Source organism: Pipistrellus hanaki (assembly GCF_964339955.1).
Source record: "Pipistrellus hanaki genome assembly, chromosome: 2".
Classification (NCBI taxonomy): Eukaryota; Metazoa; Chordata; class Mammalia; order Chiroptera; family Vespertilionidae; genus Pipistrellus; species Pipistrellus hanaki.
In genome coordinates, this window is record NC_140504.1 from 54544508 (window position 1) to 54561402 (window position 16895).

Below are 16895 nucleotides of genomic sequence, written 5' to 3' on the forward strand. Positions count from 1 at the left end.
CACAAAGAAATGGAAAGACATTCTGTGTTCTTGGAATGAAAGAATTAACTTTGTGCTGAAACCAGTTTGGCTCAGTGGATAGGGCGTCGGTCTGCAGACTGAAAGGTCCCAGGTTCGATTCTGGTCAAGGGCATGTACATTGGTTGTGGGCACATTCCCAGTGGAGGGTGTACAGGAGGCAGCTGGTTGATGTTTCTCTCTCATCAATGTTTCTAGCTCTCTATCCCTCTCTCTTCCTCTCTGTAAAAAATCAATAAAATATATATTTTTAAAAACGACAAATAGACAACAACAAATAATCTCTTTTTTAAAAAAGAATTAACTTTGTTAAAATATCCATGTTTCCCTAAAGCAGTATACAGATTCAATTTAACCCCTACCAACATCCCAATGGCATTTTTCACAGAAATAGAATGAAAAATATCCTAAAATTTGTAGGGAACCACAATAGACCCTAAATAGTCAAATCAATCCTAAGAAAAAATAAAGCCACACCCCTCCAATTTCAAATTGTACTACAAAGCTATAGTACAAACAGTATAGTATTGGCAAAAAAATATACACGCAGACCAATGGAACAGAAATGAGAGCCCAGAAATAAACTCACATGTATATGGGCAACTAATTTATGACAAAGGTACTAAGCACATAAAATGTGTTGAGGTAACTGAACAGTCATATGCAAAAGAATGAAGGTAAATCACTATCTTACACCATGCATCAAAATTAACCAAAATGGATTAATGTAAGACCTGAAACAATCTTACCTAATAAAAGAGACATGCAAATTAACCATCACTCTGCTATGCCCACAGCCAATCAGAGTGAGTATTCAAATTAACCCGACAAAGATGGAGGTTAATGTGCATATGCAGGTGCAGAGTGGAGTGAAGCCTGATATGAGGGGAAAGGGAGCAGCATAGGGAGCTACTGGAGTGGTGCCCCAGACAGAGCGATGACTTGCCAGCTCAGGGCGGCCCAGGAGCGAGGAGGTGCTGTTTCCCAGGTGGCCAGGGAGTGGGGACTTGATGGCTCCTGGGCAGCTGGGAGCGAAGCCAGGGGAAGGAAGGCCTATTCTTGCACTAATATCGTGCAACAGGCCTCTAGTAAATACATAAAAGAAAATACAGACACTAAGCTTCCAGACATTGGACTCAGTGGTGTTTTGGCAAATTTGATTCCAAAAGCAAGGGAAACTAAAGCAGAAAATAAACAAATGGGACTACATCAAATAAAAGAACTTCTGCATAGCAAAGGAAATCATCAAAACAAAAAAGCAACCTACCACCCCAGTTGGTATGGCTCAGTGGCTGAGCACTGACCCTTGAATCAAGAGATAATTGGTTTGATTCTGATCAGGGCACAGCCCAGGTCAGGTTTTGGGAAGTTTCCCCAGTGGAGGACCAGGGGCTGGGGGGAAGGGGGGCGGGAAGGGAGGAGGAGGAGGAAGCAGTTTCATGATGTTTCTCTCTCATCATGTTTCTATCTATCCCTCTCCCTTCCTCTCTCTAAAAATCAATAAAAATATTTTTTAAATACAACCTATCAAATGGGAGATATTTGCAAATGATAGTTCCAATAAGGGGTTAATATCCAAACTATAGAAAGAACTCATACAACTCAAACATAAGGTAACAGAAAATCTAATTTAAAAATGGTTAGAGAGTCTGAATAGACTTTTTTTCCCCAAAAAAAGACATACAGATGGCCAAAGGCATATGAAAAGATGTTCAACATCACTATGGGAAATGCAAATAAAAACCACAATGAGGGAGATATCACCTCACACCTCGTAGAATGGCTATTACCAAAAAGACACAAAGTAACAAGTGTTGGAAAACATATGGAGAAAAGAGCATTCTCACATACTGCTGATAAGATTATAAACTGGTATAGCCACTATGGACAACAGCATGCAGGTTCCTTTTAAAAATTAAAAAATAGAACTACCTTAAGATCCAGTAATTCCTCTTCTAGATATTTATTTGAAGAATATGAAAAAAAAAAACTAAATAAAAAAACATACTAGTATATACTCCTATGTTCATTGCATCATTATTTATAATAGCTAAGATATGGAAACGATCTAAGTGTCCATTGGTGAATGAATGGATAAAAATATAGTATAAATATATATAATGGAATATTATTCAGCAATAAAAAGATGAAATACTGTTATTTGATACAATATGGCTGGATCTTGAAGATATTATGATAAGTGAAAAAGTCAGATAAAAAAATGAAGAGCATATGCTTTCACTCATATCTATAACAATAAAAGTGTAATATGCTAATTGCTAGTAGAATGAACAACCTTCCAGATGAAGCCATGGCTGCGAGGGCCAAGGTAGCCATGGTTTGCCTTGGGCTAATGCAAGGCGCCATAGCTGTGAGGGCTGAGGCAAGCCACTGTGGCTGAGAGGGCAGAGCCCCTTGCACGAATTTTGTGCATCGGGCCTCTAGTTTTAAATATAAAAGAAAAAGTAACAAATGAACTAACAAAACAAAGCAAAAACAAACTCATAGATATTGTCAACAGAATGGTGGTTACCAGGGGGAAAAGAGGAGAAGGAAGAATTGGTTAAATTGATTAAAGAAAATAAAATATATGATAACAGAAGGAAACAACTTTTAGTGGTGGTGCATGCAATAAAGTATACAGATATCAAATTATAAAACAACTTAATGTGCTATTATCATATGATCCAGCAACTGCACTCCTGGGCATTTATCCCAGGCTAATGAAAACTTACTTTCACAGATAAATTTGTACACAAATGTTTTGAGATGTCCTTCAGTGGGTTAGTGGTAAAAGAAACTGCGGTGTAACTATGCCATGGAATAAAATCCAATAATAAAAAGGAACAAGTGCCCAAACTGGTTTGGCTCAGTGGATAGAGCATTAACCTGTGGACTGAAAGGTCCCAGGTTCGATTTTGGTCCAGGGCATGTACCTTGGTTGCAGGCACATCCCCAGTAGGGGCTGTGCAGGAGGCAGCTGATCAATATTTCTCTCTCATCTATGTTTCTAACTCTCTATCCCTCTCCCTTCCTCTCTGTAAAAAAATCAATAAAATAAATTTTAAAAAAAATTTTAAAAAAGAAACAAGCTATCTACAGTAATAAAAGAGACAGATGCAAATTGACCGTACCTTCACAACACCCACCAACCAATCAGGAGTGAGTATGCAAATTCACCCAACAAAGATAGCAAGTTAATTTGAATACACAGGCGCCAAGCTGCCAGAGGTGGGATGCAGGCATTCCAGGCCTCTGGGCAGCATGGGAAGGCGGAAAGGTGGCTCCAACCAGAGCAAAGGCGATGCCAGCAGCCAGGGGAAGAAAGGCCCATTCTTGCATGAATCTTTGTGCATCGGGCCTCTAGTTGATATATAAAAAACTCTGGATGTACCTCCAAAGAACTATTATAGGCAAAAAAAAAGGCCAATGCCAAAATGTTATATACTATCTGATACTATTTATATAAACATTAGAGGCTTGGTGCAAAAAATTCCTGCACTGGGGGGCGGGGGGGGGAGGGGGGCGTGCTCCCCCTCTGCCCAGCCTGCACCCTCTCCAATCCAGGACCCCTTGAAGGATGTCTGACTCACAACCCTTGACCACTGACTCCTAATCGTGCCTGCCTGGTTGCCCCTAACTGCCTCTGCATACCTTCCTGTTTTCCCCCAACAGCCCCCTCCCTGCTGGCCTGGTCACTCCTAACTGCCCCCACTGACCTGGTTGCCTCTTACTGCTCCCCATTCTGGCCTGGTCACCTCCAACTGTCCCCACCCCCACCAACCTGGTTGTCCTGATTACATTATTATATTTTAGTTTTGCAAAATGTTACATTTGGAAGAAAATGGGTAAAGGATAAATGAAATCTATTTGTATTATTTCTTACAATTGCATGTGAATCTACAATAATCTCAAAATAAAAATGTAATTAAATAATTAAAATATATTATATTTTTACAGGTTAACATGACATCCAGAACACTCTAGAAATCCAGTAAAAAATGGCAAACTATCAGCTTAAATCAATGCAAACAAAATAAAAGTTGGGATCATACTATTATCATAATTTAATGCAAAAAGCATTAAATAAAACAGAAAATATTTCAGTGCTTTTGCACAAATATCACTGTATTAAAATATAAAAGATAAATTAATAAAAAGAAAAATGAACAGAAACATAATTGTATGGAATGATATATCTATGTTATTAACTCATCTGACAAGCTGAAAACAAGAAAGGAGGCACTGTATATAAAACTGGTAAGAGTTATAAATATATTATGACCTTTGCTTATGCCAAATAAAAATATAGCTTCTAATGCTCCTTACCAGTTGGAATACTTATTGGAATACTTATAATGACTCATCATATATAGACTAACGAAAAGAAAAATCTCAAATTCCAAAGAATGTATATTAAAGAAAAACCTATTAAAGGCAAAAAATAAAATAAAATGATTAAGTATCAGCTCCATGAACTAGTTATTTTAGAACACCAATAAAATAGACAAACCTCTGGAACAGTTAATAAAGGGAAAAGATAGAAAATATATAAACATATGATGTTAAATAAAGATATATAGCCTTAGTTACAAAAGAGTTTTTATTATAAAAAGAATGTATAATTCTGTACTAATAAATGTAAAATAGTGGATGAAATATGTAATTTCCTGTGAAAATATAAATTATTAAATTTCATTTTAAAAAGGCAGTAATCCAAATTGATCAATAACCATAAAATTTTTGCTTAAAAAATATTGCCTCAAAAATATTATTCCCAGTCAAGTATTTTTCTTTTTTAAAAAATATTTTTATTGATTTTTTTTTTCCAGAGAGGAAGAGAGAGGGATAGAGAGTTAGAAACATTAATGAGAGAGAAACATCGACCAACTGCCTCCTGCACACCCCCTACTGGGGATGTGCCTGTAACCAAAGTACAAGCCATTGACCAGAATCGAACCTGGGACCTTTCAGTCCGCAGACCTATGCTCTATCCACTGAGCCAAACCAGTTTCGGCAAGAGTATTTTTCAAATCTTTAAATAACTTAGTACTTTATATCAGATAGAAAAAAATGGAGATTAAAGTTACATTAAAAAACATAACATAGACTATTATACATAGACGTGCACACACATATATAACACACACATGAGAAAATTACATATTGATTCTATTTAGAAATATAGGAGGCAAGCCCCAAAGAAAATATTTGAAAAGTAACTGTAGTAGTGCATCTTGCAGTAATATATTTTTTAAAGTATAATATGATTAAGTAGTTTATTCCAAAAATATAAATTGGCACAATCTCTTAAATATCTCTTCATAAGCATAGGTATCTCTCTATCCCACCTGATTTCAATAAGTTTTTTGAAAGTTACAAAAATAAATATGAAAAATATATTTTTTCTAAATTAGTAGACAAAAATATATTGAAAGAGTTCTGATTCAAAATATCAAAACAAATAATATTCTAGGATAAAACCTTGCATGAAATGTGTTACCTATTCTGTTAACCTGCTAGAGTTAAAAATGGCTGCCTGCTAGGAAATATTATGTGGAAGAAATAAAATCTGTATATTTTCTCAAAATGGAGGAGGAAAAAATGTGAATTATAACTAAATGGAGATACAATACAAATAAAACTAGCACAAAAATTGTTATACTTACTATATTTGTCTTCAAGTATACTATTTCAAGTATAAAATTTTACTAAACAATAGATATTGTATATTACATATTACATATAATTATATAAGAATTTCAAATCATTTTGAATAGAAATTACATAACAAATTCAAATCAATGAACATGAATTGTTGGCTGTTGATCAAGAAAAATTTCTCTTATGGAGGTATGAAAGCAGGCCTGCTTAGCAACATATTCTAGCAACTTCAGCTACTTTTGAAGTAGCTAAAAGAGAAAAAAGCCTCTAGCAGCAGGTATTAGCTAGAGCTTGTATGGAACTAATAGCTAGGCCAGTGGTGGGCAAACTCATTAGTCAACAGAGCCAAATATCAACAGTACAATGATTGAAATTCCTTTTGAGAGCCGAAAACCAACTTCTGTACATGGGCCACAAAGTTTCAATCACACGTGGTATTTTGTGGAAGAGTCACACTCAAGGAGCCAAAGAGCTGCAGTCTGCTGACCACTGATGCTAGGCTATAGAGTTCTCTATGGACCATGAACAATTTCACAGAAAACCATCAAGCAAGGCCCCTCTGACCATGTTGAAGCAAGACAAAAACAAAACCACTACAGGATCATGTCTGGATACTGATAAATATAAGAACACTGTGTAAACAACACTAATGATTAAATGTGTTCCCCTAATCCAACTAACATAACTGTTACTTCTTTAGAAATTATAGCTTTAGCCCATGCTGTTCCTCTTGCCTCCTAGATAAATATTCTTAGGTTACAAAATGAGAGAACTATCCCCTACTTTCTGACAACACTCAACTATGCTTCTTTGAACTTCCTTAAAATCACCTAATACAGGCCCAAATATTGTAACAATCCCCTTCCTAACACCCTTATGGTGTGCAATGTCTCTTGATGTAATAAACCCAACTTTGACTACAGATTTGCAGTAGTTGGTTAATGGGCACAGGCACTGCATTTCCTTTTAAATATTCCAAAATCCACCCTACACATTATTTTGACCAGTCTTTTTAGCCTGATAAATCACTATGATGTTGGCATAAGAATAGGCAGAAAGATGGAAGAACATTGTTAACCCAGACACAAGTGCTAGTGCATAACAAAAGTTATTATATGACAAAGCGGTATCATAACCACTGGAAGAAGAATTAGTTAATAAATGGCATGATAAAATTGATTTGGCTACTTGAAAAAATTATTTTAGAATTATACTGTACAACATAACAAATTCTGTTTGGATTTTAAAAAAAAGTTAAAATATAAAAGATCAAAGAACCAAAGATAAAAGGAAATAGAAATGAATATTTGATCAAAAGTCTAAATTTTAGAAACATTTTCTTACTTAGGAGATAAAAAGAAAGGGATCAAAGACTTAACTAATAAAAAACAAACAAACCTGTAATTGTCACCCTAACCAAATCTTTAATAAAGATCAGTATTTTGACAATTATGTAGGAGCAAAAAACTCAATATTGTCTCATAGGGAAAAACTCAACTTAAAAACTTCTACCAGTACTTGAACTTTTTAATGGATACAAAGTTATTGCTATTAAACTAATATGTAAATGGTTTATAGACTATATTGAAACCAATATAATCATCTTATCATTAAAAATAAACTATGGGCCGAAACTGGTTTGGCTCAGTGGATAGAGCCGTTGGTCTAAAACAGCGTTTTTCAACCGCTGTTCCGCGGCACACTAGTGTGCCACGAGATGTTGCCTGGTGTGCCGTAGGTGCAGACAAGACAAGAATTTTATAATTTTTCACTATTTTGTTTACTTAATATTTCATAATAAAGTAATTATAAAATACTTTCTTTGTGTTTATTTGATTCCTATTCAAGAGAATTACTTTATATATAGTCAATATAGGCACAGAGTTAAATTTTTTAACATTTTCTAATGGTGGTGTGCCTCGTGATTTTTTTCATGAAACAAGTGTGCCTTTGCCCAAAAAAGGTTGAAAAACACTGGTCTAAAAGACTGAAAGGTCCCAGATTCGATTCCGGTCAAGGGCATGTACATTGGTTGCGGGCACACCCCCAGTAGGGGGTGTGCAAGAGGCAGCTGGTCGATGTTTCTCTCTCATCGACGTTTCTAGCTCTCTATCCCTCTCCCTTCCTCTCTGTGGAAAATTAATAAAATATATTATAAACAAACAAACAAACAAACAAACAAACTATGGAACTTAACCCTATGGTTTCCATACCCCCCTCCACACCCACAAAGGCACATCTTCAAATGAAGGCAGAAAAAATGTACTACACTTCAAAAAATGGGAATTTGGTTTAATAACTTATAATAATCCTATACATAAATTTGAAAATTATGTAAGATTTCAAATTAGTTCTATACTGAGACATACACAAATATGGCAGCACTGTATGTTTTTAAGAATATAAGAACTGCCATACTAAATAGAACAACAACCCACTTTTACTGACAATATACTTGCATCAAAGACTTTTCATGAGAAAATGTAATTGTTTTTATGGTAATTTAAAAAAAGTAATAATTATACTTGCTACAAGTCTATAATCCCTTACTCAAGCCTGTCCCTATACTTTAGATAAGCAAAGTAGAAAGCCTAGAGTAGGCTTTGGTTCCTGGTTCTTAAATTTTTTTAAATTTTAATTCTACTTGGTTCTTAAATTTTTCTGGTTTGCACCCATTACTTTTCTTAAAGATGCCCTTCTATTGTTCATTTTAGTAAGAGAAGCATGAAGTCCTTGTCAGATATTTTAACCATAAGTTATTAATGAAGTGTCAACTATACTACCTTTTATTTTACCAGTTTAGAAGTATAGAATGAGACAAGTACACCCATCTCAGGAAACCGTGTATAGTTCTTTTAATGAATGAAAATTGGGAAAATTAGAATTTTTTTTTAAATAGCCTTGTGCCAATCTCATTTATAGACCCTCCCAAGTACAATGATGTAAAATTACAAGAATGTGAAGATAATAGAAAACCTGAAGAGATGACGGTCAAGGATATCTAGGTACTTAATCTCATTTTATCATTCAGGGTCCTGGAAAACATAACTCTTCACAGTCTACACCTGCTTCTGATTTTATACATCTTTATCTGGCAATATCTGATACTATGTGTAGTATGAGGATCATGATTACAAATTTATTTCCCTGAGGAAGTTATATTACTTCTCTACATTTTGATTCTGACCATGACCATTTATAAAACAAACAAGCAAACAAACAACAACAATAACAACAAAAACAGTTTAAAAGTGTTGATAAATAGAGAGAGAGAGAGAGAGAGAGAGAGAGAGAGAGAGAGAGAGAGAGAGAGAGAGAGAGAAAGAGATGTGTGTCGATAAATAATGAATTGCCTAATTTAAGTTAGTTCAGAACTTTGGGGATTATGCCATGTGGTTCTGGTGATACATTTAGTTTTGTCTATTTTGTTAATTAGAGCTAGAATATCCCATGTGTTTGTCACTGTCTATCTAATACTTCTGAATTGTTCCCCTAAAAAGATAATTGGAAAACAAGAATGTTTCTAATATCTTCCTCAGTAAAAACTAAAGTAAATGTAAGTGAATCTTTCTATAATCTCCTTTTCTATATCTTTTTGAAAATTATATACCATGTTCCTAAAGAGTTGACTCTCTTTCCCTGAATGGTTTGTTTTTATGTAATATAAAATTTGTTTAATGCAAACATTTTTTGTCTTGGCAGTAGGGGTCAGTTGGTTGGAGTGTCATCCCATACATCAAAAGATTGCATGTTCGATTTCAGGTTATGGCACATACCTAGGTTTTGAGTTTGATCCCCAGCCCATACAGGAGCCAACCAATCAATGTTTCTCTTCTCTTCAATATTTTTCTCTCTCTCCCCAACCCATTCCTTCTCTCTAAAAAATCAATGAACATGACCTCAGATAAAGATTAAAAATATCTAGTTTGCTCTTAACATATTACTCTATCCCAGTGATTTTCAACCTTGTTCATCTCATGGCATACATAAACTACTAAAATTCTGTGGCACACACAAAAATATATTTTTTGCCAATATCACACAGAAAATAGGTGTAATTTTGATTAATTCGCATCAGACGTCTACTGTTGTCATTTTTTTATTTGACAAGCTAAGGGTGATTGTCAAATGAAAAATATTTGAGGCAGTGCTCCTGACTAAATAGTCAGATATTGCATATTTTAAAAATTCTACAGCATGCCAGTTGAAAATCACTGCTCTATCAGTTTACTTGCTCTCATTTATTCATTCTTCACTCATTCAACAAATATGTAACTGTCTTCTATGTAGCAGGCACTGCTCTATGAATTGGTAAGACACAATAAAGCTCTGCCCTCATAGAGTTATCCAATATAATAAAAGGCTAATATGCAAATCTACCGAACAGCAGAATGACTGGTCGCTATGACACATAGTGACCACCAGGAGGTAGATGCTCAATGCAGGAGCTGCCCCCTGGAGGTCAGTGTGCTCTCACTGGGGGAGAGCTGCTCAGTCAGAAGCCGGGCTCACAGCTGGTGAGTCCAGCGGTATTGGTGGGAGCCTTTCCCTCCTCCACAGCAGCACTAAGGACATCTCCCAAGGGCTCCTGGACTGCGAGAGGGTGCAGGCTGCACTGAGGGACCCCCCACCCCCAGTGCATGAATTTTGTGCACCAGGCCTCTAGTATAATAAAAGCGGCAAATAAATACATAATTTAATAACAGGTAACTGTGTTATCAAGAAAAAGTAAGCAGGAGAATAAACTGAGTGAACAGTGATCAATGAAAATCTCTCTGAGAAGTTAACAGTTGAACTAAGAACTGAGGATGCAAAGGGGACAAGTAATATAATCATTTGTGGGGTAGGGAGGAGAAAGTGCTCCATGCAAAGAAAACAGCAAACGCAATAAAACCTTAGGCAGGAATCATATCTGAGAAGTAATAATGTAGTTGGCAAAGTAAGTAACAGAAAGAATTGAAAATAATGTTTTGTTAGTAGCCAGATCATAGAACTTTATAAGGCATAGGATTCATGGCTTTATTTTGAAGAGAAATGAAAAACCACCAAAGTTCTGGCAAAAAATTGCATGATATGATTTAAATCAGAGAGCAATGATTTCTTTTCTGTCTATTATGAGATGAGATTGTAGTGTAACCTGAGTTAAAGCAGGGAAAATACTTAGAGTAGTAGTCTGGTAAGAGATGTGGTGGAAATGAAGATGTATAGTTGTACTTGGATGTATTTTGAAGGAAGAGTCAACAAAATAGTCTTTATTTTCTCAAAGTTTCTGTTTACTGAGGAGCTTACCATGTTGCCTTTTTATTTATTTTTATTTTTTAAATATATTTTTATTGATTTTATAAAGAGAAAGGGAAAAGGAGAGAGAGAGAGAGAGAGAGAGAGAGAGAAATATTAATGATAAGAATTTCTACCAACTGCCTTCTGCACACTCCCTACTGGGGATCAAGCCCACAATCCGGGCATTTGCCTCTCAAAGAGTTTTTAGAATAATGACAGTAACAAATAAAATTTTGAATCATAACAAGGTACTAAATTCACTCTACAGATAACTGGGAATTCTCCAACTATACTCAAGCTAGAAGAGGTATTCTAGTCAGAAGCAAAATATTGAGAAAAAGCATTGAGATATGAAAAAATATGGTGCTTTCAGGGAATACAATATGCTTAGGGAATCAAAGAAATGAGGATAGAAAAGTAAACATGAGCCCCTTCCGCTGGGAACTATATAAAGTAATTTGAAGGTTATTGTATAAAGCAATAGTTTCAAATTGTGTTTCATAGAATTCAAATTCATAAAAAGCAGTTCATGCATTTCACAAATATCTGAACAACATGGGCATTTAAAGGCATACATATCGAATTTAGTAAACCAATGCATTGACCTGTTTGTTTTTCTGATCTTGAACAAAATTTTTTTCTACCAATTTTTGTTTTTGTTTTTTAACACCTTATAGATGTGACAGTAGCAGTAGCTTTATACTTTTACTTTTTTAAGCCTAGTAAATGTCCTTCTACCAGCGTATGGATAATATTACAGAAGAACCAATAATAATAATACAATATAATATAGATTATATAATCTATTATTATTTACTTTCAAATGTGTGCCAATTAACTACTGTATTTATTTAATAAATGTTATTTACTGGGGTTTCACATAAGACTTGTCACTGCTCTAGAAAAACCAACACAATTTTTATTAGGGAAATGACATAATTAACATTATAATTCAGAAATAACCTCTACAATAGCAAAACGAATTAGAATAGGGTAAAACAAGAGGTGAGAAGATCAGTTAGAAAGTGATTTCAAGAAACCAAGCAAGAAAATGGGATGATAGTACTAGAGATGGTGAAACAGAATAGATAGAATTTAACAACTAATCAGATACTAATAGAGAGAATGGTTTGCAAAACAGCAGATTCTAGATTTATACTTTAATTTTGACCACGTTGGAAAGGTCAAAGTACCCAGAAAGTGCCAACTGTTTAGTACGCAGAATAGAATGTTCTTTGCACATTTAATCAGTGAGTCTAACTGAAGTCCCCATTTTAGTAATGGTTCTAATTTTGGAATTTCCATAATCCATTTATATATATATTTATTATAGTCCAGGTAACCTAAAGCACAATCATATAACAAGATTTTATAATTAACTATATTCCTATCCAAAGATGTCATAGTACTTTCACCAGTCAGTAAGATTTCAATACTATTAGTGTTAGCTTACATAGCTATTGACCTTTATAATTTCTTTCAAAATTGTTATCTAAAATTATTATATCCCACTGATGATAGTCATTCCACTAAGAAGGTGACTAAAACGTTAACAATATTATAAATATACAGTGCATCATCTTTTCCAATTTACACATTGCCTTCACCTAATTGTCTCTTTTATCTTCCTTATAACCTTAGGAGAGAAGAGCAGAAGTACTTATACAACACGTGAGAAAATCAAGGCTCAAGGCAGATAAATGTCTTCCGCAGGATTATACAGCTGGGCCCTAGCTGGTTTGGCTCAGTGGATAGAGCATCAACTTGGGGAATGTAAAGGTTCCATTCTAGCCAAAGGCATATGCCTGGGTGTGGGCTCAGTCCCCAGTAGGGGTTGTGCAGGAGGCAACCAATCAATGATTCTCTCTCATCATTGATATTTCTATCTCTCTCTCCTTCTCCCTTCTTCTCTTACATCAATAAAAATTATATTTTTAAAAAAAGATTATTCAGCTGGCAAGTGGCAGAGCTTTATATAAAACACAAAAGTTCTGATTCCAAGGCCAGTGCTCTTCATGTGCTCACCACACCATGACTATCTCTTGTCTGAATAGGAAGATGTCTATAATCCTATTTTCCTCTTTTGCATTCACTCATTTCCTCTGGATATTTTTATTTAAAACCTCTCTACAAGCTTTACAACTTCAACAACCCAATTCCATTTGGTTTTATAAGTCTACCTTTTCTATGCCAATTTTTCATCTATTAAAATCTTCCTCCATCACTACCACATTCATGAACTAAGAGAATTTGGAATTTTTTTCATAATCTTGAAATGGAAATAGTAGTACGTCAAAAAATTAGAGAAGCAGGGCATAATTCCTTTGGCTAGCAATCCAAATTTGGCCTCCAGGAATCTTTTCTATATTTACCTCATGACCACTATTTAACCCCTCCTTAAACTAAACAAATATGTATTATTTCAAATTTAGAACAAAATTATATAAAATTTTATATACAAAGTAGTTGTATACAAAGTATACAAAATTTTGTACACAGGGTAAGCTATAACTAAATAAGTTTATTTAATCTAATTATAAATACACTCCTTTTATATAAACTAATTTATAACATTTTAATAACTATAGAATTAATGTTTTATAATAATGCTATTGGGAATAGAGACTAATATAATAATAGAAATTTATCTCATTATACATCATTTGTTTACTACAAAACTAATTTTAATAATTTTAAAAGATTTTGTGGAAGTACAAAAAATTTTAATACTTAATTTCTGTGACTAAAAATTTGCTGTTTCTGCCCTGGCCAGGTGGTTCCATGGGTTGAAGCATTGTCCCTGCACACTAAAAGGTAGCGGGTTTGATTTCCAGTCAGTGCCTGTACAGAAGGCAACATCACTGTTTCTCTCTCTCTCTCTCTCTCTCTCTCTCTCTCTCTCTCTCTCTCTCTCTCTCTCTTTCTCCCACTCTCTCACCACCTCTCTCTAAAATCAATTTTTAAAAAAGTGTATCTTTGGGTGAGGATTTAAAAAATTTACTGTTTCTTATGTGTTCAAACACATTTATAAAACTATATTCATTTAAATCATGTGAGTAATGTAATAGCTTTTTTTAATTACACATGCCAGGTTCTAGGACACCCCAAAAAAAGGAAAATAAAAATTATGTCATTTTGTTTCAGAAAATATAATGATACCTCTCTATATTAACAATGCTTGTTTTGTAAGTTCTCATCTCTCCCCATCCGAAATTCTCTTGTGATTGTTCATTAGAAGTTCAACATTAAAGTATGTTTACCAAAAATATTTCCCCACTAAACCAGAACATAGGCTATTTTTGAGTTCTAAGTATTAAAAGTTCCTACAAGGCATTTGTTTATTTGTTTAGTTTAAGACTCTGGGTGTTTTTATTCAGAATTTAAACAATGAATTTAAAACAATGCCATTATGTTTTTTAAATAGATATATTCATCTAGCTATTATCTACTTAGCTCTAGCAACGTCTTAATAGCATTAATCATTTTACTGAACAGTGAAATAAAATAACAATTAATTTATCTGAATAACATCACAGGACTTTCCAGAATAACCATTTTCTCCTTCAATTTACAACTTCCACATAAATATTACATTAAAAATGTTCTCCACTAGTGGGCCTCAACATTATCTTGCAAATTCTACTTTTTATGTTTGCTTATTTCCCTCTTAAACTATCTTTAAAAAAAAAAAAAGTTGATTCCTGGAATGCCTTTATTAAATCAAACTGACCTATTCACAGAGTTCTCTGTACCAGACGCTGATGCTGGCATCTCGACAATTTCCAGGTGTGTGTGTGTGTGTGTGTGTGTGTGTGTGTGTGTGTGTGTAACACTCCCTTCCTCACGCAGTAAAATAAAGAAATAACAGGCTTTAAGCCAATTCAAAACTTACCTTGCAAATCTGGAAATACTCTGAGGTCAGGGATTCCTGGATCTCTTCTCTGAGGAGCCCTGTGGGCCCTCCAGAGTGCAGGGCGCCGCTTCCAGCCCCACCGCCACTGTTACCGCCGCCGCTGCTCCCACTGCCAGGGGAGGAGGCAGTTAAGCCATCCAAAACTTTTCGGAAATTAAACTTCTTCATTTTTTAAAAAGATCTGTCGAGAAATTCAAAGGAAAGGGGAGACTTAACTCATGGAATTATACCCAGGTAAAAGCGTTTAGCTTTTCATTAGTCAAGGCAGCAGCCTGGTACCCATTTTACTATCATTGACTATATGGGACTTAAAAAAAGTCAGGCTACCTATTGCCTAATATTAATTCTTAAAAAAAAAAAAAAAAAAAAAAAAAAGCCTGTCTTTCCAAATAAAAACCACAACTCCAAAAGCAACAGCATATCCCTCCTCACCCATCAAAATTTCAAGGGCTTTATCCCCAGCTGTGGCTATGCTTTATCAGCACCGGGGTAAAAATAAAAGGCGGTGTCATCATCGTCATTAGCATTATATCATCATTATTATACAATCAAACCGGAGTCCAACCGACCAAGTCTCTGTCTCTCTCTCTCTTAAGGGCGGGCTTTCCAACTAAGGGCTCAGCTCAGAATATTTCATGTTCAGAAAAAATGATGTTGTGGTGGGGGGGAAGGAGGTAGAGGGAGCCGGTACAGCACCTTCTGGATCGTCTTCAATGCTCCCCACCTTTTTTTATAACAGGAATTGGGATGGGGGTGCTTTTTCCATTCCCCACCCCAAACACCCGGGACCCCAAAGCATCTGCGGGGGGACCTACAGCCACAGCGAACGGGAAGGGCGAGCGACGGCGCCAGCTGCCCCCGCTTCTCCCTCCGCTCCCCCCTCTCTTCCCTCCCCGCGTTCCGGCCCCCCTCCCTCCTCTCCCCGGTCCACCCCCCTCGCGCCCCGCTCTGCCCGCAGCCGCCACCGCGCTGGCCCGCCGGTCCGCTCTGCCCGCAGCTCGGCGGCGGCTCTGGCGGGACGTGAAGCAGCAGCGGCGGCGGCGGCGGCGGCGGCGGCGACGGCTGCGGCCCGAGTCCCGCCTCGGCCAGCTGGGCGCGCAGAGCCGCGACGCCCGCCGTCCCTCCCTCCCCGGGGCCGAGCGCCGGAGCTCCGGGCTCCCGCCGCCCGCGGACGCGCCGACACGGACCCCGTCGCCGCGCAGACAGCCTCGCGCGGGCACCGGGCTCACGGGCGCACACACACACAGGTGTGAGGGAGCCACGCTGGACGGCGGCGTCCGCGTCCCACAGGGATGACCCTCGGACTCCCGCCTCAAAGCACCTGCCTCAGCCGCCACTTAGCCGCCTGCCAGCCCGGAGGCTCAGGGAGCCGAGGGAGCCTGCGGCCGCGTCTGTCTCTCCGGTCCCTTCGGTCGCGGCGCCCGGCGCTCTCCGAGGTCCTGACGGAGCGAGCGAGCGAGCTCCGCGGCAGGCTCCGCCCTCCTGCCGGGGAGGAGGCCCCGCCCCTCTCGCCCCGCCCCCTCAATGGCCCCGCCCCTCGCTCGCCCCGCCCACCCTCTCCTGCCGGGCCACGCGGGCCCGCGGAATAGGGGCGGGCAGCACCGGACATCAAAGGGCGGGAGTAGCTTCCGCTCCAATCCTAGTCTCGAAAGGGGCTCCGGGGCCGAAGCATAGGAGCAATGTGAGGGTTGGACCAAGGAAAAGCCAATGAAACGGCGCAGAGAGAATTCGGAAAGGTAAGTGAGGCATTTGATGGACAGCGGCCTCGGCCAGTGTGCGGGGCGGCCGTGCTCCAGGGGTTGTAATTGGCGCTACCTGTTGAAGGACGCGAGTGGGAATCAATAGAAAGCCTGGAAGCCTGCGAACTTGAGCTCCCGGAGCCCCAGGCTTTCTGAAGGTGTTCTCTAGGTCTGGCTCTGGACAATGTTGTGAATCTGACAACGGTTGCTTTTTTGCGTGTGTGTGGTTTTTTTTTTTTTTTTGCAGTGTATTACCTCGTTGAGCCTCATCCCGCTCTCTG

General features: G+C 37.5%; 1 protein-coding gene across 5 annotated transcripts in view; it reads right to left on the reverse strand.

Moving 5' to 3' along the window:
- STXBP5L (syntaxin binding protein 5L) overlaps positions 1–16319 on the reverse strand; it is a 157491-nt gene extending 141172 nt beyond the window's left edge. For 4 of the 5 annotated variants that reach the window (XM_084871511.1, XM_084871510.1, XM_084871509.1 and 1 more), the window contains exons 1-2: positions 16197–16319; positions 14855–15056 (exon numbers count right to left, since the gene is read on the reverse strand). In XM_084871511.1, the coding sequence (XP_084727637.1) occupies positions 14855–15043 (189 nt within the window). In that variant the 5' untranslated portion in view covers positions 15044–15056; positions 16197–16319. Of the gene's footprint in view, positions 1–14854; positions 15057–15307; positions 15348–16196 lie in introns of those variants that run through there. The other variant, XM_084871508.1, reaches the window with a different exon arrangement.
- Positions 16320–16895: the final 576 nt, after the last annotated feature.